This window comes from Cnephaeus nilssonii (genome assembly GCF_951640355.1).
Source record: "Cnephaeus nilssonii genome assembly, chromosome: 5".
Lineage (NCBI taxonomy): Eukaryota > Metazoa > Chordata > Mammalia > Chiroptera > Vespertilionidae > Cnephaeus > Cnephaeus nilssonii.
Window position 1 is genome coordinate 108,953,661 of NC_137076.1, and position 20,001 is coordinate 108,973,661.

At 63.1% G+C, this 20,001-nt stretch overlaps 3 protein-coding genes across 8 annotated transcripts in view; 1 reads left to right on the forward strand and 2 right to left on the reverse strand.

The window, feature by feature from the left end:
* The window catches only part of ADAP1 (ArfGAP with dual PH domains 1), a 29,648-nt gene extending 27,445 nt beyond the window's left edge, over nucleotides 1-2,203 (forward strand). Inside the window, exon 11 of the mRNA XM_079770202.1 lies at nucleotides 33-2,203. Within this exon, the coding sequence (XP_079626328.1) occupies nucleotides 33-61 (29 nt within the window). The 3' untranslated portion in view covers nucleotides 62-2,203. The remainder of the gene's footprint in view (nucleotides 1-32) is intronic.
* Nucleotides 2,204-2,354: 151 nt separating this feature from the next.
* GET4 (guided entry of tail-anchored proteins factor 4) lies at nucleotides 2,355-15,246 on the reverse strand. 2 transcript variants are annotated; one of them, XM_079770203.1, is made up of 9 exons: nucleotides 14,948-15,246; nucleotides 8,182-8,260; nucleotides 7,937-8,018; nucleotides 7,410-7,559; nucleotides 5,812-5,950; nucleotides 4,374-4,514; nucleotides 4,016-4,091; nucleotides 3,849-3,921; nucleotides 2,355-3,050 (listed from the first exon to the last, which is right to left on the reverse strand). In XM_079770203.1, the coding sequence occupies exons 1-9, from the start codon at nucleotides 15,100-15,102 to the stop codon at nucleotides 2,965-2,967; spliced, it is 981 nt and encodes a 326-aa protein (XP_079626329.1). In that variant the 5' UTR covers nucleotides 15,103-15,246; the 3' UTR covers nucleotides 2,355-2,964. The 2 variants fall into 2 exon arrangements, with proteins under 2 accessions (XP_079626329.1, XP_079626330.1); XM_079770204.1 differs by lacking the exon at nucleotides 14,948-15,246 and adding an exon at nucleotides 13,307-14,922.
* Nucleotides 15,247-16,508: 1,262 nt separating this feature from the next.
* Nucleotides 16,509-20,001, reverse strand: part of SUN1 (Sad1 and UNC84 domain containing 1) — a 41,779-nt gene continuing 38,286 nt past the window's right edge. For all 5 annotated transcript variants that reach the window (XM_079770201.1, XM_079770197.1, XM_079770199.1 and 2 more), the window contains 3 exons: nucleotides 19,016-19,183; nucleotides 18,630-18,722; nucleotides 16,509-18,279 (listed from right to left, as the gene is read on the reverse strand). In XM_079770201.1, the coding sequence (XP_079626327.1) occupies nucleotides 18,166-18,279; nucleotides 18,630-18,722; nucleotides 19,016-19,183 (375 nt within the window). In that variant the 3' untranslated portion in view covers nucleotides 16,509-18,165. The remainder of the gene's footprint in view (nucleotides 18,280-18,629; nucleotides 18,723-19,015; nucleotides 19,184-20,001) is intronic.

A 20,001-nucleotide genomic window follows, 5' to 3' on the forward strand; every position in this document is an offset into this window, starting at 1 on the left:
GTGACCAAGCCCAGCGTCTGTCCCTTCTCCAGTGGAAGCTCACTTCAAACACAAGCCCTAGAGCGCTGGTCCGGGGCCGAGGACTGGACTCATCCGGCCTGGCCGTGGGGCTGCGGACGAGGGCCTGCGGACCGAGGAAGCCGGCCACCAGCCCGAGGACGGCCCAGGCTCAGTCCCGGGGGCAGTCTGGGCTCCGCGGGGCCCTGAGCCCTCACCACCAGGACCTGTTTCTCTAGAACCTCATCGTGGGCCAACCTGTCTGACCTCTGACCCCATCATGCTGCTGCCCCCTCCCTCCCTGCCCCGGCCCACTGACCACCCTTCCTCCCTGCCACCCATCCCCCTGAGCAGGACCCACCCCGACCAGGAGGCTGGACTGTGGGGGAGCGGGTGGCCTGCAGGCCCCCTGTGCTGCCCCTCTCCCCTCCCCTCCCTCCGCCCCTCCCCTCCCCCCGCCCCCTCAACAAGTATTTATTGAGCCTCTGCTGTGTTAGTCGTGGGGTCTGGGGGCTGGAGCGGGGGTTGGGGGGGTGGACACAGACCTGGCCCTCAAGCCATGGGTCCTGGGGTCAGAGGCCCCCACCTAGTGCCCAGCCCAGGCTGCCTGCCCCCAGCCCCCCGGGGCACCTCACAGGCCCAGTTCAGGGCTCAGCGCTGCCCAGTGACCCCCACTCCCAGGCCTGACCTTGCTCTGACCCCTTGGAGGAAGGAGGCCTGAGCTCAGCTCAGTCGTCAGCAGTCACAGCCCCAAGACGTCCCAGGTGCCCTAGCTCCCCGCCTTGGAGGGCGTCTGTGAGGACAGGTGTGGGAAGAGGGGGTGGCGTGGGGGCGTTTCCCCAGGAGGCCCCAGTGCCTGGGTGAGGTGGAGGGGTCACCTGCCAGATACCTTGGCTGCCTCCAGCCCCAGCCCCTCGTCCCATCCACCAAACCATGACCCCCAGGGGAGCCCAGGCCAGGGGAGCGCCTCAGAGCAGGGTGTTTGCTTCCCTCCAGCCCCCGTCACAGCCTGGAATAAAGTGGGCTGTGCTGTGGCTTGATCCGCGTGTTGGAGGCTGGTGTGGGGGCCGTGGGCCCAGGAGGACCTGCCCACAGCAGGGAAGGGGGCGTGCCCAGGACGTGCCCGTCACCCAGGTGTGGGTGGGGGGCACCAGGGGCTGCCCTCCCTCCTCCCCTGAGCCCACTCCTGCTGGCCAGCTCAGACCAGCTGTAAACCTAGATGGGGGTGCTGCAAGGGGCCCCCTCATTGGCCTGTCTCTGTTCAGCTCAGCCGGGCAGGGTCCTCAGGATGGCCGCGTTGGGGAGCGAACACGTCCTGCCTGAGGTGCCCAACCCAGAGGGGCAGTCGGTGGGTCCCTTCCTTAGAACCGGCCGCTGCCCCGCCCCCGCAGCCCCGCCCCACCGTCCACGCTCGCTCAGAGTCCAGAGTCGGGACTGCAGCCAGCGGCAGGATCACTAGTCTGAGGGAGACCCCGAGGCCCCTCCAGGCAGGGCCAGCTGCAACCGCCCCCTCCAACCGACCTAGACCCGCCCTGAAGCCAGAGGTGCAAGTGTCTGTGAGCGTGTGCGTGTGCGTGTGCGTGCCCCAGGAGACCAACAACCTAACAAGGAATCAGAGGACAGCGTTAGGCCTGGGGGAGGGCGGGAGACCTGCCCACACAGGGCTGGTGGGCGGGGCCACCTGTGTTGGTGGCTGTGGGCAGAGGGGTCAAGTGCAGGCTCCTGGACTCAGCCCCTGTGCTGACCGAGCCGCCTGCTGGGCCCCTGGCGGACACACAGGGCACACGCGGCCCAGAACGTGTTCCCAGGTGACCTCACCGTCCCAGCCGCCTTCCCTGGCCCCGGGCGCTGCAGGCCCCAGGCACGTGGTCAGGACAGACAGCTGAGCCTGGGACTCAGAGGGGGCCCTGGGGCCGAGGAGGGAGAGGCGAGCAGACCCCAAGGGGGTGCGTGGCCTGTTGTGCACAGCTGCCCAGCTGGCTGTGGGTCTAGCATCAGCCCTGAGCAATCACACAGACTTGCATTCTGCTCTGTGTCCCCAAACCTACCCCGTTGGGTGCAATTCATGGTTTCAAACCTGGCGGGACTGGGGGAGTCGTGTGGGTTCTGACCCTGCACCCCACCTTCCCCATGGCCCCCCCAACCGCCCCAGAGAACCCTTGGGCAGCTGGTAGGGGACTCCAACCTCCGGGCCCATCAGCACCGACGACTCCCCAGCCGCTCGCAGAAGCTGCGACTGAACCTGCTGGCAGGTCTGGCTTCTCTGAACTCAAAGGAGATTCCCATGGTCGGTGCCGTCCCTCCGCCAGGCACAGCGCCCCGCCCCAGCGCCCCCACAAAGGGCAAGCACAGCAAAGCCCAGTAGAAAGAATTTATTTAAATTCAACGATGAACACACCTCCCTTTAGATTCCATTTTTACAGCAAATAGAATGGTCTAGTCCGCTCCTTCATGCATGATCGCTGTATAATAATCTACAACTCTGACTTTAGTTGTGAAAAAATAAAGTGTGTCCCGGCTGTCATCCCGGGAGCATCTGGTAGAGCTGAGAGGGCCGGGCTGCTCGCGCGGGTCGGGCACTTGGTTAAAACCTAGGCCGCGGGGAAGGAATCGTCACCAGGAAATAAATATTGCATCCCGAGGCGGCGTCCGGCAGCTCCGACGTCTGCGATGCCACCGTGCAGGCATGGCTCCGGGATTTGGCACAGGCGTCCACGTGGGCGGCCGGTGGCAGCCCCCCGACCCGGTCCTGTGTCGACCCGCGGCCCCCAAAGCAAACCCGAACAAAGGACGGAGAGGCGGTGGCGCGCAAGCCTGTGCTTTATTGTGGGTCAACCGGAGGCCACGCCACACAGCCCGTGCCCTCAGCCAGGGCACACCGGCAGCCGACAGAACCACCGCGGCCCGGGAGCGCGGCCAGGCCCTCGAACCCGCCGCCAGGCAGGCGCCTCTCCGTGCAGGCGGGCGTCAGTCGAGCTCGATGGGGCTGCTGTCGTCCTGGCTGTCCTCGCCCTCCTGCTCCGAGGAGCCCATGAGGCTGCTCAGAAGGTTGCCTGGAAGCAAGCGCCCGTCAGAGCCGACCCCCCACACCCGCCTTCCACGCCCCCCGCCTCCCACGCCCTCCTGACGACACTCCCAATTCAAAAAGGTCACATGGCTGCATGGACACACGGATGGCCAAGGACAGACACACGGATGGCCAAGGAGCCCGTGAAAAGATGGACGTGCAGGTCGGCCACCACGAGGGGCCCTCACACCCTGGGGCTCCCGCCCTGCACCTGCGGGGACGCTGTCGGGCAGCCGCTGTCAGTGAGCACGGAACCAACGTGGGCCCAGCAGCTCCCTGCAGGGCCTGCACCCACGCACGGGAGGCCCCAGACACGGGCACACCCATGTTCACGGAGCCAACGGCGGGAGCCGGCCTGTGACCCGCGAGGGACACACGTGCACGTGACGCACACGGACTATTAACCTGAAAGGACACCTGCCACCTGCACCTCCCTGGGGACGCCTGCGAGCGAGCGAGCATACAGGACACGCTGTGCGAGCGCCTGAGTGAGGAGCCAGGAGCAGGCGGGAGGGGCGGGGGCAGGTCCAGGTGGGGGCTGCACAACGTGAATGTCCTTATGGCCCTTGAACTGCACTCGGAGGCGGTGAGAACGGCAGTTACGTTACGTGCCCTTCACCACAACACCCAGCCGAGAAGAGACCTGGCCTCCTTCCTGGGCCCTCCTTCCCGGGTGGTGAGTCGGCGGGGGGGGGGGGGGCGCGAACAGGGAGGCAGGCAGCCGGCCCTCTGTGGCCCCGCCCTCCATGGCCCCGCCCTCCACGCCCCGCCCCGCGGGCCTTACCTAACAAGCCTCCGTAGGAAGACGCCTGCTTGGGCGGCACCCCGAAGAAGAGCTGTCCTATCCTGTCGAGGTACTGACGGAGCAAAGACATGCGTGAGGGACGCCGTGGCCCCCATCCGCCCCCCACGGAGGCCCCTCCTGCCGAGCCCAACGCCCGCGGGCCTCACCTCGTTGTACATGGGGTCCCGCCGGAGGGACGGCTGGTACTGCTCACACAGCACCGTGAACACAGTCAGTTTGCCTCTGAAACGAGACAGCAGGGGGCACAGCTCTGTGGTCTCTAGACACGGGGGGGTGGGGGGGGGAGACGGGACAGAAAGGCCACCCCCACTCCCCCCCACGCAGACGCCTACACACCACACTCACAGCCCACACCCACACTCCCGACTCAGACGCCTACACTCACACACCCACACCCTCCCACTCACACACCTTCACTCCCACGTACACCCATACCTACACACACCCACATACCCCGCACACGCTCACATCTATGCACTCACTCCCACACCCTCCCTCACTCACCCGTCTAGGGCCAACAGCAGGAACCAGATGAAGTTGAGCAGCGGCTGCACGAATGGAGGGCCGTCCTCGATGGACGGGTGCTTCTGGGTGTACGTCGTGAACACCACGGAGGCACTGCTTTTGTTCTTTAAGCAGAGGAACCTGGGAACGAGCACATGCCGTCACGTGTGGGAACAGGCCTGCCGCCCACCGGTGAGCTGTGGGCCCTCTCCCAGCCGCGGCCCCCACGGCAGAGGGGACTCGCACGCCCGGCCTGCTGAGCCCTCCGTGAGCAAGCTGGGCTTTCCCGCCTCCAGCTGAAGGGAGTAACACGCGTGGGAGGCGACGGGTGAGGATGAGTTTGTCCGCACACCTGTCGGCACCTGGGGCCAATGGTCTGAGGGCCCAGGGAGGACATCTCCGCGGTAGGCGGGCAGGCGGGCCGAGGTGCGTGGGGCGGGGTCACTTTTTTAAGGCACAAAGAGGGCTCCATGAGAAGGGGCTCGAGACCCTCTACGCAGAGCCACGCCCACTCCAGAGGTGTCTGCGCTGAACCCACTGGCCGGGCAGTGGGCGGGACGGGGCACCTGCTGCACTCCAGTCGGGTCAGGCCTGACGCGTGCAGGACCTCCCATCACACAGCACCCGTCCCAGCGCCCGGCCACACGGCAGGCGTGTTTGTGGGAGGAATCCCATGTATCCCACGGGAGATGTTCCCGCCAGGAAGGGACGGGCTCAGCCTGGGAAAAGGCAGAGCGCGTGGAGCCGGGCGGCCCTGCTGACGGTGGGTGCCTGCCCCGCGTGGCCGAGCGGGACCCCTGCACCTCTCTTCCCCCCCGTGAGTTCCCACACTTTCCAGATAAACCGAAGGAAAGAAAACAGAGTGGGAGAGGGCCTAAGGGACGGAGACCCAGTGTCCTCAGAGGAAAATGCTTCGACGCAGAAACATCCGGAGCGGCCGGCACAGCCTGTGAAAGAGCCTCGGAAAGCAGTTCACACCACATGGCAGGACGCGGCTCAAACTGCTCATCGCGGCTCAAACTGCTCATCGCCGTCCTGCCTGACACCGAAACTCAAAAGCATGAGATAACGGGGGAGGGGACAAGACACCAAACCAAACAAAAAAGCCAGCGGTAAGACTCTTCTGTATCATAAACCCAACGGCTCTAAGCGACCAGAGACCGCGCGGGTGGGCGGGGTAAGCAGAGCGAGGCGCCGTGGGTGGGTGGAGCCGTGATTTCGTGCGCTGGGCTTCTAGTGTTCGTATAAAATGCAAAAACCTACTTCTCTCACCGCTCAACTGAAATGTCACAGGAGCCCCTGACTGCAACGGCTCCCGAGAGCTGGGAGGGGCGCGGTCTGTGCAGGGCCCGGTGGGGATGTCACGTGATTCCAGAGGCCCCCCCCCCATCTGTGAGGGGCCCATGGGAGCGGGGCTGACAGCGTGTGGGACACCTACTGCAGGACGGCCTGGGCCACGAACATGTCCACCTCGCTGCGGAAGCCACGGGACGTGGAGTACTCCACCAGCATGTTGGCGCAGCCCTCCCCGTCGGCCGAGTGCAGGAAGTGGTACCGAGACTCGCAGTAGTTCTGCTCTGCAAAGGGAGAGGCTGTCACTGCGAGGTGCCCAGGCCAGAGGGCAGTCAGAGCATCCTCGCGGGAGAGTCAGGAGTCCCTGCGCCCCGCTCCCGCCAGCAGGCGGCTCCTGCCCGAGTCCTGGCCCGGGCCTGTGCAGCGATGGCCACAGGGTCTGCCAGCCCAGGCTCTGCAGGGGGCCCTCCGCCCAGCCTTGCGACAGCTGTGGGGACTGCGGGAGGGGCCCCCTGGACTCTGTGCCTGGCTCCCGTGGTCTGAGCCCCAGGCAGGACATACGAGGCCTGTGTCCTGGTTTCAAGCCGTTACTACTACACACACGTGCCCGCAACTCTCAGCCCAGGGCTGAGTCTGCACTGTGCACGCTGCTCCGGGGCCCCACAGACACAGGCAGGGAGACGGTGCCAAATAAATGCCGTGGGAAACACAGGTCTGATTGGGTGACTCCACCTGGCCCTGCAGACAGCCCCCTCCCCCGAGGAGAAGGCAGGAGCTGGGCCCGCCCGGGAGGGGCTGGCAGGACGGGCGAGGGCTCCTGGCACTACAGCAACGAGACCAGACAGGGCTCCGGGCAGAGGCTTGTGGGTGGAGACAGACAGGCTGTGCGTGAGGACCGAGCACCAGGCAGGACCCGTGGGACAGGGACATCAGGCCGAGGTCTAGGGACAGGGGACTGGCCCGAGCGCTGGGCAAAGGCTGAGTGTGGAGGAGGCGCTCACAGGGAGCGTGAGGCGTGAGGAGGGGCCTGCTGGCCGGCGTAGCCACAGGGCTCCTGCTGCTTCCCTGCCCGCTCCTTCCCGGCTGCAGAGGTCCAATCGCACACTCGGCCCGCAGGCTGGCTCCCGGCAGCTGCTGCGAGTGCAGAGCCGCTGCCAAGGCTCACCCGCCCCGTCAGAGGAGCTGCCTCCGCCTGTACCTCTGGGTCCTGGCTGCCAACGCACAGGCCGGGCCCCTCCGCACCCCCTCGGGCGGCCCGTGAGGACAGGAGCGCACGCGTCCCCAGGTACAGCCCAGAGACGCGCTGAGTGAGGCGGGGAGGCACTGACTGCACACGGCCTCACAAGGTGGGGCGCAGCCCTCTGACCCCGTGAGGAGCCGCACTGAGGCGGGTGCTTCCCGCCTGCCTCTCCCTGCGCCGAGCAGACGAGCCAGAAGGCGCACTGGACGCTGAGCAGAGGCGGGCAGTGCGAGGAGAACAGCCCCGTGCGGTGGGGAGCGTGTCCCCACGGAGGCGGCTCTACAGGGATCTGGCAGGGAGGAGGGGCCAGGCCCAGTGGCCTCACGCCTCGGGGTGCCCCCCGCTAGGTGATAACCAAGGGTGGCGGCCTGTGTGGCACGGCCTTAGCTCAGCGACAGGGAACCCCGTCCTCTGGCCAAGGCGGGAGCGCAGTGATGACAAGCAGAAGCCGCGGGCGCGCAGGGGCCCCTGCCGCCTTCCCAGCCCACGTGCCCCAGACCTACCTCGCCACAGGGTGAGGGCCAGCAGCTGGTGCAGCCGGGGGTGGCCCAGCCGCCCGGAGCCCCCGCTGGACCACTTCAGGGCCCTGGACACAAAGGCCACTCGCTCCGGAGAGTTGGGGTCCATCAGACTGAACAGTTTAGCCAGATTTTCTGAAAACGGCAGAGAGAGACCCCTGTTCAGGGAGGGCACCCAGGCTCAGCTTCCTACAGCGCCCCACCGTTAACGGACACCACCACCACTTCCCAGGCAGCTGGCAGCCCCTGGCGGGTCCTGCTGGACCCCCCCCCCCCCCCCCCCGCCGGGCCCGGTGTGGCCCAGAGCACCCTACCATGCCCAGAGGAGCCTGCCCGGCGGTGGGAGCATAGCTGGGGGGCAGAGGCCGCTGCAGGAACCCCTGGGACGGCACAGCACGGCACGGCACAGCACGGAGGCCTCCGTGTGTGGGTGCGTGTGCAGGGGCTGCAACGTGAGACGCCGGCCCTGAACGCTCAGGTGGAAGGAACCGTGAGCGCCCGAGAAGCCTCACCCAGCAGCTCATCGGCCACCTCCACCTCTGCCTTCTCCAGCGACTCCAAGACCAGCATGGACAGGTCCGCAGCACTGTTTTGCTACAAAACATGGAAACAGACAAGAACCACAGGGTTAGAGAGAAAGCTCTGTGTTGAGAAGACACAGCCCAGCAGCCCAGGTGACAGGCGCCAGGCTGGGCACGAGGGCCCGGCCCACAGACAGCGCCCAGCCCCCCCCCCCCCCCGCGGTGCCCCTGCTCACCTGGCCGTGGCTGAAGAAGAGCAGCGCCCCCGAGCACATGAGCTCGCGGGCCTCGGCGTGCTTGCTCTGCGACATGTACCTGCAGCGGAGCAGAGCCAGTCAGGTCGCCCCACGCAGCCCAGCAGGGGGTCGGGAGCTGAGGCGGCGGGAGGGCCTCCCTCCAGAGCGGGCACAGGCTGCGTGCGGGTTCCTGAGGTCCCACCCCCCGGGTCCTGGCGCTCTGCCCTGCCCGGCTGCACGGAGCCCCTGCGGTCAGCGACGGGGCCTCGGGGCAGCAGACCGGGCGCCCTGCGGCCTCCTGACTGGGACGACGTCAGCAGGGACTCAGGCCCAGGGCTGTCAGAGGGACCACAAAAGCCTGGGTGACGCCCACCTATCAGGGCAGAACCAACGGCCGGACGGCACACAGGACGGGACAACGCCCACCGTGGCTGCGCCCACTTCCTCAGCGTGCGCTCCCTTCCATGGGAGGCACCCACTCCGAACGGTGGGTCACCAAGGGCAGGACCTGGGGCGGGGGAGGGGCGGTGCCGCCAGAGCGGCAGGGACTGGAGGCAGACGGCGGGCCGGGCCCGTCCGCAGTGTCCAGGGCAGCAGAGCCGCCTGGGAAGCGCAGGGAGCAGGTCGGCACGGAGCTGTGCGGGCGGCGCCGGGAGCACCTGCTGTCCGTGGGCCTCGGTGACACGGGGAGCACAGCCAGGAACCCACCGCGGGCACACCACTGGGTGCAGAGGCCCGGCCGCGGCTTCCCTCCCCTGGGGCCATGGCGGGCTGTCCCGTCCCCACAGCACACCCATCCTGCCAGCAGCAGGCCGGCCGCCCGGCCCGAGACTCGCAGGAAACCCTGCGCCAGTGCGGGTCATCGCACGGCCCGTTCCTGCCGCAGCACCGCTGACAGAGGGGTGCCCACCACACACATACATGTGCACACACATGTACACGCACGGCCCATTCCTGCCTCAGCACCGCCAACAAAGGGGTGCCCATCACACACATACATGTGCACACACATGTACACGCACAGCCCGTTCCTGCCTCAGCACTGCTGACAGAGGGGTGCCCATCACACACATACATGTGCACACACACGTACACGCACGGGCCCATTCCTGCCTCAGCACTGCTGACAGAGGGGTGCCCATCACACACACATACATGTGCACACACATGTACATGCACGGCCCGTTTCTGCCTTGGCACTGCTGACAGAGGTGTGCCCTCATCACACACACACACACGTGCACACACACACACGGCCTGGTCCTCCAGACAGCACCCACAGCCACAGCTCCACCTGCACGGACCCCAGGGCCACAGCGTCCACCCCAAGGGACAGCCCACCAGCCCGTCTCGGCTTCCTCTGAGACCACGGGGCCCTTCCATCTCAGACAGCGAGATAACGAACATCTCAGAAACCAGACGAGCGGGAGTACGCCCCCCAGGCAGGGAGACCACGGTCCTGGGACGTGGGGAGGACGGGAGTAGCCCAGCAGGACTGCCCATCCTCCCAGGCAGCGGCTCCCATGACCACAGGGAGCAGGCGCCCAGGCAGAACCACACCTTGTGTACAGCGCCATCTGCTGGCCTCTGAGCTGCCTGTGGTGGCCCACCGGCTGAATTCTAAAACCCACAGCGCTCGGTGAAGACCGGTGCCCGCCACATGCCACGAAACACCACCAACAACGCGACGGGCAGCACAGGAAATGACGAGTCTCCAGAGAGCAAGGTCAGTCACGCAGACAATCCACAGCAGCACACGGAGCAGCAAGACACCGTGACGCACAACAGCACCAGCGCGCACAGTGAGCATGACCAGAGACGGACACTCTGAAGGGACAGACAGACAGACCCTGGAGCGGAGGCCCCATGAGAAGGCCGCCCAGGGCGACGGGACAGCGCCGAGCCCCTGGGAGAACCGGGGCTGGAGGACGGACAGACAGACAGACAGACAAGACTCCATGGGAGCGGGGAGCGCTCCACTCCACCCGAAAGGGAAAGGGCAACCTGGGACAGTGGGTCCGGGGGGTGGGGGGCTCCCCGGATATTCAAGGCAGGAAGTAACAAGACACGTTGTGAAAAACTGTCCAAAGTCAGGGACAAAACCGAGTCCTCAGGCGGCCGGGTGACCGTCCCCAGAGGAAGCCCAGGCCCCAGGCTTCTGGCCGAGAGCAGCGGCCGGAGGGAGCGGAGGGTGTGCTCAGCACAGAAGCGCCGGCCGACCCCTGCACAGGGCACCCTCCGAGGCAGGAGAGAGGGGCTCGGGGCGAGGCTGACAGGGCTCCCACCGAAGGGGACAGGCAGCACGGGGGGCTAAGCACCTAATGGAGCATAAAAGGGAAAGGGCAAAGGGCATTCAAGTGACCACTGCAGGCGCTCCCTCCGAGCCGGCCCTGCCTCCAGCCCGCCCAGCCAGCCCCTTGGCATCGGCTTCCTCGCTCCCGGCTCCCGCGGCCCTTCCGTTGCCTCTGTAACTCGTTCCCTAAGCCCATTTCTTTTAGGAATTGCTTTTTCTGCCGCTCTGATTTGCCCAAAACGCGTCCTCTCACAGTTTAAGAAAACTACAGCCGTCGCGGAGAACAGCATGCCTGGGGGGGGGGGGGGGGGGGGGAGGGGTGCACGAACCTGTCGGGCAGATGGAGATAAGAAGCTGGAAAGAACAAGGACGGCTTTATCTGAGACAAATACCCAGAGCGGAGGCACGAGACATGGAAACAGAGAAAACAGGGAATAACGTCAGAGCACACCACCGACCTACAACGGCGACAGAAACCGGAAGAACCGTGGAGACACCAGCCAGCACTGGTCACCGGAGGGGAATGGACGGGCTCCCCATCTCCAGGCTCAGAGCAGCCGACGGACCCAGAAACTAGACCCACCCAGCTCCAGAGACTACAGGCTCGGACGAAGGGGGACGCTGGCACCCCAGCACGCGGATCCGGAAGGAAGCAGGTGCCGCCATGCTTCCATCAGACAGAATAAACGTCAGGTCAAGAAAGGTAACAGGAGACAAAGATGGACGTCTTATACCGAGAAAGGGCAATCCATCAAGACCAAGTAGCACTCGCTACTCCGTGTGTGCCCGACGTAGGAGCCAGAACACAGAGCAGCCAACAGCCGTCAGGGCAGGGACACGCAGCAGCACGCGTAGGGGAGGCTTTCCTTTAAAACCTCACCCGCGTCGGACCGATGACCCACGGGAAGATGGGGGACGCTCCATCCAAAAGCACATGGAGAGCCGTTCAGCACCGCTGATTAGGAAAAGGCAACCCACCCCCACGGTACCAGCTCCCACCTGCCAGAAAGGTGTCGTCAGACAAGGAAGAACAAGCCCTGGCCAGGGCGTGGAGACCGGGGCGCCTGCCCACGCTGGGGGGGGGGGGGGGGGGGTGCAGCCACCGTGGGAAAGTGTGACGTTTCCTCAAAAAAACTAAAAACAGCGACCACATGACCGGGCAATCCCTCTTCTGGGTGTTTACCCAAGGAACATGGAAACAGCAGCTCAAAAAGACACGCGCACCCATGTCCATGCAGCGTTACCGGCAACAGCCAGGACGGGAAGCAGCCCACGTGCCGTCGATGGGCGCTGGCAAAGCAGCTGGGGGCTGGCCTGGCCGCGGCTCATGGTTGGAGCGTCGTCCCGATACAGCAATGTTGGGTTCAATCCCCGGTCAGGGCACGTAAAGAGTCAACCAATAAATGCATAAGTAAGTGGAACAATAAATCCGTGTTTCTCTCTCTAAAATCAGTAAGAAAGAGATTAAAAAGCTGCGATGCATACACACAATGGAGTATTACTCAGCAATAAAAGTGAGTGAAATCTTACCCCTGTGACAACACGGACGGATGGACGGACCTAGAAGCTATTACACTAAGTGACTTAATTCAGACAGAAACCCACACCACGTGATTTCACTCACATGTGGAATCTAAAAACGAAGGGAACAAAACGGAAACAAACCCGCAGATACAGAGAGCGAAGGGACAGCTGCCCAGGAGAGGGGTGAGGGCGAACTGGGTGAAGGAGACTGGCCTCGGGGGGAGAGCTCGCTACAACGCTCGCAGACGTCAAATTATAATGGTGTGCACCTGGATTTATGTTGTAACCACTGTTACCTCCAGAAATTTAATTTAAAAAACCACTATGGCCCTGGCCAGTTTGGGTCAGTGGATAGAGCGTCAGCCTGTGGACGGAAGGGTCCCGGGTTTGATCCCTGTCAGGGCACGTGCTCGGGTTGCCGGCTTGATCCCCCAGTGAGGGGCGTGCGGGAGGCAGCCGATCAATGATTCTCTCTCGCCCTGGCCTGTTTGGCTCAGTGGATAGAGCATTGGCCTGGGAACTGAAGGGTCCCGGGTTCGATTCCGGTCAAGGGCACGTACCTTGGTTGCGGGCACATCCCCAGTGAGGGGTGTGCAGGAGGCAGCTGATCAATGTTTCTCTCTCATCGATGTTTCTAACTCTCTATCCCTCTCCCTCCCTCTCTGTAAAAATATCAATAAAATAGATTTTTAAAAAAGATTCTCTCTCATCATTGATGTTTCTCTCTCCCTCTCCCTTCCTCTCTAAAAAAATAAATTAAAAAAATCACTATGTGTCAAATGACGACAGAGACACATCAAGTCTCAGCTGACCCCCCGCCCCCTGGATCCCCCATCCCCCCAGAACACAGCCGGAACTGAGGCACAGCTGCCAGCCTCAGCCCTCCGTAGGGAAGCTCAGGTGACCCACGGGGCAGCAGAGAATGTGTATTTTAAGGCTTTCTTTTTAAAAACTTCTTCATTTGGTCTGAGGCAAAACAGGTTACAGGCCACAATCAACCATCCACGCCAACTCAGAAAGCCCAGGGGCAGGAGACCTGGTTTCAGGCCCCAGCGAGGAGGCCCTGGAGGGGGTGACATGGCCTCGGGCCACCGGGAGTGACTTAACAGATTCCTAACACCACCCGGGAGACGGAGGCTGCCTCCCTGGGTGGGACTGAGGCAGAGCCGGAACCAGCGGCCATGCCCACTCCTGTGGACACAGCCCCACGCGACGCCCACCTGCCGGGCGGCCCGATTCCTGCTCTCTGCTCCTCAAACTGCGGGGCACCATGTCAGCGAGTTAGAAGGGCCTGACGGGGTGACTCACCCAATGGGTGCGGGCAGCCAGAGGCAGTCCATCCGCACAGCGGTTACCGCCAGCAGTAAAGGTAGGAACGTGGACCGTGCGGAGTGAATTCACCACTTCAGATAACACCGAGGAAATTGGCGCCGGCCTCCGGTGCAGAGGCCACCGCGCCTGGAGCAGGGTGAGCAGGAGAGAAACTGGAGGCCACGGGTATTTTCAGCATCGCTCCCGGGGGGAGGGGGGGGGGGCCGTGTGCGAGCTCATCCACGGGCACGCTATGTGAATACTTAAGTGTAACACACGGATGCGTTTACTTGTAGGAAGGTATTAAACATTAGCATGACGCGGTGAATCTGACTGCCCCGGGAGCTACACCGTGGAGGGTTCCAAACCAGAATGCGGCCTGAGCGGGAGCTGTCCAGGGGCAGGGGCACAGACCGGTCCCTTCTCATGACTGCGGGGGGCAGGAGCGCCTCGGGCGACCCACGAGGAAGCCAGGGCGATGCCCACGGCGCTGCCCGCGCCACAGGTCAGGCTCAGAGCCCAGGCGGAGGCTGAGCTGGGAGAGCCCGGTGCCTCCCCATCCCCCAGGCCAGTGGCATGGACCCTGGACCCAGGGCCTGGCCACTCGGAGGCCACGCTCGTCCCGCCTACAGCAACCACTGCAGGGCCGGCTCCAAAGAGGAGCGCCCGCTTGTCGGGAAGGCCCAGTTCTGCTGATGAATCGCTGGTGCAAACCACCACGTACAGACCCCCACGCACAGCCAGCGCCCCGCACAGTCCACCGGCGCCCCTGTCCCAGCCTCGGGCGGCTCAGGCGGCGGGGGCTGAGGGTCGCGGCCACTCGCTTCCTTGGCTGCCCCTGGAGAGCCGTCCACCCCGTCCCTCCGCCGCGCAGCCCGCGCACCGTCCGCGGCCGTTTGCTCCGACGTGAACGGGCGGCGAAGCCAAAGCAGCCCGCACCTCCAGGCCGCCCCTGCACCGACTGCGCTGGCGTTGAACAAACAGCTTCGCCCAGGCTCTCCCACGACAGCTGGCCTCCGAGCTGCCATTGTTTCCCGCCTGAAGCCGCCCGGGGTCACCGAGCGCGCGCCATTCCCGGGAGTGTCGCACGCACATGAAGTCCATGTACCGGTCACGGCCCACGCACCGTGACACGCACCGTGACGGGGCAGCCGCGCAGGGCTGAGCCCCGAGCCACGTGAAGGAGGCACGTTTGCTCCGTCCACTCCACCCAGGGTCACCCCCGCACGGAGCCAGCGCCCCACGCGCCGCCCGGGCTCCCGCGGCCCAGCGCACGGCCGCACGTGGGCAGCGCCGGTGCCACGGCCGCCCGGGGGGCAGACACGGCTGACCCGGTACCGACGCGACATGGAGCGGCGAGCACGGGCCCCGACACAAGCGGATGACCGCGTTCCGAGTGGGCGGAGAGCCGTGCGACCTCGCGTGGGGGCTTCGCACCAACGGCGCTCGGGGGTGGGGACCGGCCACGGAGCTGGGCAGGGAGGGGGGTGAGGGCGGTGAGGCGGCGGGGGAACCGGCGGGGGAGCTCGGAGCCCGGGGCCCTCGCCCCGCAGCCCGTCCGGACCGCCGCGGCGACAGGCGGTGGCGCGGGCCAATGGGCGGCGGGGGCGGGGCGCCGGGCGGACCGGGCGGCGCTACCTGAAGAAGAGGGTCCGGTACATCTGGTGCGCCTCGTAGTACTCGCCCTTCTCGACGCTGGCGCGCAGCTTGCCCTCCACGCGCTGGACGCCACCGCGGTTGCGGGCGCCGTTGCGGGCGCCCTCCTGCTCGGCCATCGCCGCCGTCGCCGCCATCAGGCCGGCGCTCCGCGCAGGGCTGACGCTGTCGCAGGCGCGGTCGGCAGCGCCTCTCGGCTTCCGTCCCGGCGGCCGCCCGACGTCCTCTACGGTGGCCGCGAGGAGCCGCGCGGTCGGGGGCGGGCGCGCCGACGGGCGGCCACGTGACCGCGGGCTCCGCCGGGGCGAGCACGTGACGCGGGCGGAGGCGGAGCCCGAGAGGCCACGTGACCGCGGCGGCGCGCTGACGCCACAATGGCGGCCGCAGGTGTGGGCGGGGCGCCGCGGCCGGAGCGGGGTCCCCGGGGGCAGCTGCCGGTCCAGCGACCGTTGACGTGTGTAAAGGCTTGGAAACAAAGGGTTTTAGCCACTCCAGCGGCGGTGGCGAGTCTCGGGGCCACGCTCGGCGGCAGCGGGCGGTCACTGGGCGGTGCAGACCAGGTTCAGACCGGCCGGGACTAGGAGGGCAGCCTCCTCCCGCCTCGCGCCCCTGCTCCGCGCCCCTCGCCCGACTGCTGCTGACGGTCGCCGACTGTGGATGGTGCGTGTCGTGAACGCGGTGAATCCGTCCATGCACCCGAGGTCACACCTGCCACAGCGTCCCCACTGACCTGAGCGCGCCACACATTCCCGGTCTTTGAAAAGAGCGGGTGCAGAACGGAGCGGAGTGCGCCGTCGCCTGCGCGGGAGGGAGGAGGGACGGGGTGTGTACGTAGGCGGGCACACCTGTCGCCAGAAAAAAAATGTGGTGGGCCAGGCACTGGCTCGGTGGTTGAGCGTGGACCTATGAACCCGGAGGTCCGGGTTCATTCCCCTTCGGGGCGCATGCCGGGCTTGCGGGCATCCCCAGTGGCGGAGCATGCAGGAGGCAGCTGATCAATGATTCTCATCATGGATGTTTCTCACCCTCCCCCCAAAATCAACAAACTTTTTTAAAGGTGGGGCGGGGAGCGGAGCCTTTGCAGCCCTGCCCTCCCAGGCCTGCAGCCCCGCAGCGCCCTACACGCATCACGGGGCATGCAATCCACACAGGGTGGGGCAAGCGTAGGGTTACGGTTGTTCTTGGAAAACAAGCACGACCTGGCGTGCGGGCCCCGCCCTGTACTTGACTAAGGAATCAAATCTGGGTTAGGCTGGAAAGCGGGCTCCGGCCACGCCTGTCAGTCACAGAAGACCCAGGACGGAAGCATTCCTTTGAGGAGATGCATCTCCTTTCCTAATTCTCTCCTTGTCGAGCAACCTCTGCAATTTGGCCTGTCCTCCGAGAGAAGTCCTGACCGAGGGTGCCCTGCTGTCACGGGCTGGTCAAGCTGGGTGAGCGCGACGCGGTGACACTAAATCCCGACAGACACACACGTGCGAGAACACACAAACCCAGTCGTCCCTCCCCCACAGCTGCCCGGGGAGAAACAAAGCAGACTGGCGAAAGAAATATGCTGTTTATTATTCATTTGAAGTATCACATGCACTCTTAAAAATTAAAAACTCTTTATTTAAAACATTTCAATAGCATCTTAGTTTGGTGGCAGCAACAGGAGCACTACCAGACATTTGGAAAAGCATTTACAAAAATACACTGCACAAAGTCCTATCTTGCATCTTTAAAAATAAATTAATATTCAAAATATGTCCACCCCAACTCCCAAATTTAGTTTTATATAGGAAATTCTGACTCATATTTATCCTGTAATATAGGAAACATCTGTATACATTTTATCCAACTTAACTGCATAGGCAATAGCCCCAATTCTAAGAGTGAGAAAAAGAAAAGCTACCTAGTTTTTGTGTATTTGAGGACTATTGCGCAATATACATAAAACTCCAGAAAACCTGTCAGCACCATCATTTTACCTTTTTTGAAAATACAACGTTTATGGTACACCAAGAAACTGTCTTAACCCAATAAAACTTAACTTTAAAACATCTGTAACATCTTACGTGCCTTGTGGATATCTCATGTATAAAGTCTGCTCAGTGTTAAATAGTCTCAGTGTTAAATAGCCTCAGTGTTAAATATTAATGATGACCAAAATGGGTCTCCCAGGAATGGGAGGAGAATGGCCGACAGCTTAAGAAAAGGCCGTGCCACCCGAGCCAGTGCAAGTGCCGCTATGAGGACAGTCCAGGACGTGGTGGCTGTATGCATTGGCCACGCTGGACATTCCCTGCGACGCCACCAGGGAATAAACACAGCCTCTGAGTGGGGGGGAGCATGTTAGTGTTTGCTTTTGCAAAGTTGGAAAGAAAACCTGAACACCCACAGGATTGGAGGTCGTCGCTCCTGTTCGTACTGTGAAGGGGAGCCTGCGGGAGACCCGCATGGGCTGAGCCCGCGGAGACCTGAGCCCACACTTCTGTGTGTTTACACCGAGACATCCCGGTCCCAGTCAGACCCACTTCAGCCACGCGAGGTGACACTCTCCCGTGTTCCTGCCGGGTACTAGCACACCAGGCTCTGACTTCGAGAACCTCTCTCAGTGGAGCAAGCGAAATAGAAAAACACCTTTTCATCACCTCCCCACCTGGTGATGTGAGACGACTGGTGCTGAATAAAGCACCACCGACCCTAAAGGAAAGGAGTTTGGAACTGAAGTTTGGTGACACTGATTTTCCCCTTGAAAGAACTGTGTGCTGAAAGATAAAATAGGTAGCTGCCCCAAAGTCCTTTGAAAGGGCCAGTGATCGGCTAAGTGTAGAAGCTTCAAGAACACATCAAACCTTTTAACGTCATTTGCTTTGTTCCTGATGTCAAGAAAATAATGAATATAATAAACAGCTTTATGTTTAAAAACAAATCCCCCAAACAAAGTGTCTTTGTGAGCCATACATTCAAATGAATTTCCGAGATCCCCTGTGGCTAACGGGTCTCCGTAAACCCAAGCCCTCAACACGCAGCTTCCCATAGACAGAACAGCAAGGGGCGCACAACATTCATTGCTAATTCCTATGTCCCGCTGGCAGTCAGCAGCATTTATTTAACAGGGGACGTCACATGTCCCACGCCCTTGTTCACGAAGGGAAGGTCCTGTGTCTCGGGCTGCCCCGTATGTACAGAATGTACAGCAGCAGTGAGGAACATCTCTACTTGACAGGGTCTCCGTGAACTCTGAACCGATAGAGACATGTGTATTCAGGATGGCCCCAGTTAGAAAAAATCCGAAGTTCCACTATTTGGAAAGCTCTTTCAGGTCTTTTCTGAAATCGAAGGGGAGAAAAAAAATTCACACTTATTTCACATTAACACTCCCGAGCCCAAGCACGTTCCCCCCAGGCTCCTGAGAGAAAGGAGCCAGGCTGGGAACAGGCACTGCGCCCTGTCACAGGCACAGCTCAGGGGGCTGAGAACCCGCCTGACCACAGACTTGACTGCTGTGCAGGACACGTCGATGGGAGCAAAGCATGCACTGCAGAGGCTCATTCGGGGAGGAGGAGCCCCGCTCCCTTCCTGAGGCTGAGCCACGCCCTCTGGCAGCTTGCTCACGGCAGGCAGCGGGGCCTGCTGACTGGGGCCAGGGCTGGGACCAGTGTGCGTGGCAAGTGCTCACCGGGACGGGGAAGGTCTGGAGCGACTCCCCCTCTTGGTCGAACATGAACTGTCCCAGCAGCCGCCCCTCCTCTTGATACTCATTTTCTAGTCCCTGAAAGCAAAAACAGATGGTCACCAGACCGTGGGAATGACACCGGCGGACGGCATCTCTCCAGCAGGAGCGGGGAAACCCGTCTCCATCACCGCGGAGACCAGGGCCTCTGCGAGGCTGCCACCCGGGCATTTCATTCAGGGCTTTCGCAACTCCTCGCCTGTGAGGGAGGTGTTCCTCCATCACTGAGACTTGACTGTCCCTCCGCTGGGCCCACGCTGCCTGTAACGCTCCAGAGGAGAGTGGGCAGGGAGGAGGGCACCTCTGGGGCCTCCGGGTGCAAGCATACTCACGTAGACGGAGAAGTCCTTGGGGGCGCTGGTGATGTTGCCCGTGGGCGACAGCGTCTTTGGTATGTGCTCCAGGGTGAAGCTGGTCGGGTGGATCTCCATCGACAGCCGCACCACCAGGTACCCCTGGGAGCCTTTGAACGCCCAGCAGTTCCCTGGATAGATGTCAGGCTGGGGAAAGGCAAAACACTAACACTTAATAGTTGGGCAAGCGCGTCGCCATTCATAAAGCAGAGCAGTAAGAGAAAAGACGGGTACCACTGAAATAAAAGTAAAAGCATTTTGCGTGGTAAAAAGTCACCATAAGCCAAATCGAAAGACAACCTGGGGAAGAGTGACTGCCTCCCACAGGTGAGTGAGTTCTACGGAGCTCACATGGCCAGAACCGCAGGGAAAATGGGCGAGACGCACCCCCTAGGCCACATGGGGTGTCAATGTCCCCAGCCACAAGGACGTCCAGCTCACATAGGACCGGGAACCGAGTCTGTGTGGCAGGTGGCCCGGGGGCTCACCGAGCAGACTCCCATCATCCCGAGGTGAGCGCCTGTGCTGAGCTGTGGGCCTCTGACCCGCATTCCCACTTCCACCTGGGGACGCTGGCGAGGGCACAAAATGACCTGACCCAGGACACAGGCGGCAAGAGTCCTTTCCACGGCAGAGGAGGCCCTGCCCTGGTGCCCAGACCAGGCGGGAGGGAGGGGCAGGATGGAATGACATGAGGAAAAGATACTCATTCTCGGTTCTTTGTGCCCCCTCTGCTCGCCCTGTGAGAAGGGGCCTGGGCCCTAAATACTCGTTGCCGTCCGAAGGAGCGGCCACCCCAAGGCCACGCTCTCACTCCCTGCAGCCCTCGGTGCCTGTGCCCAGTGGGTTTCTGCAGGGTCCTGGTGTGGCAGCCTCCAGTGAGCTGCGGCTGTGCTCCTAGGAGGTGTGGCCTGAGCCCGGGACTGCCCTGTCCGTCGGAGGGAGCTCATCCTCCGCCAGCTGTC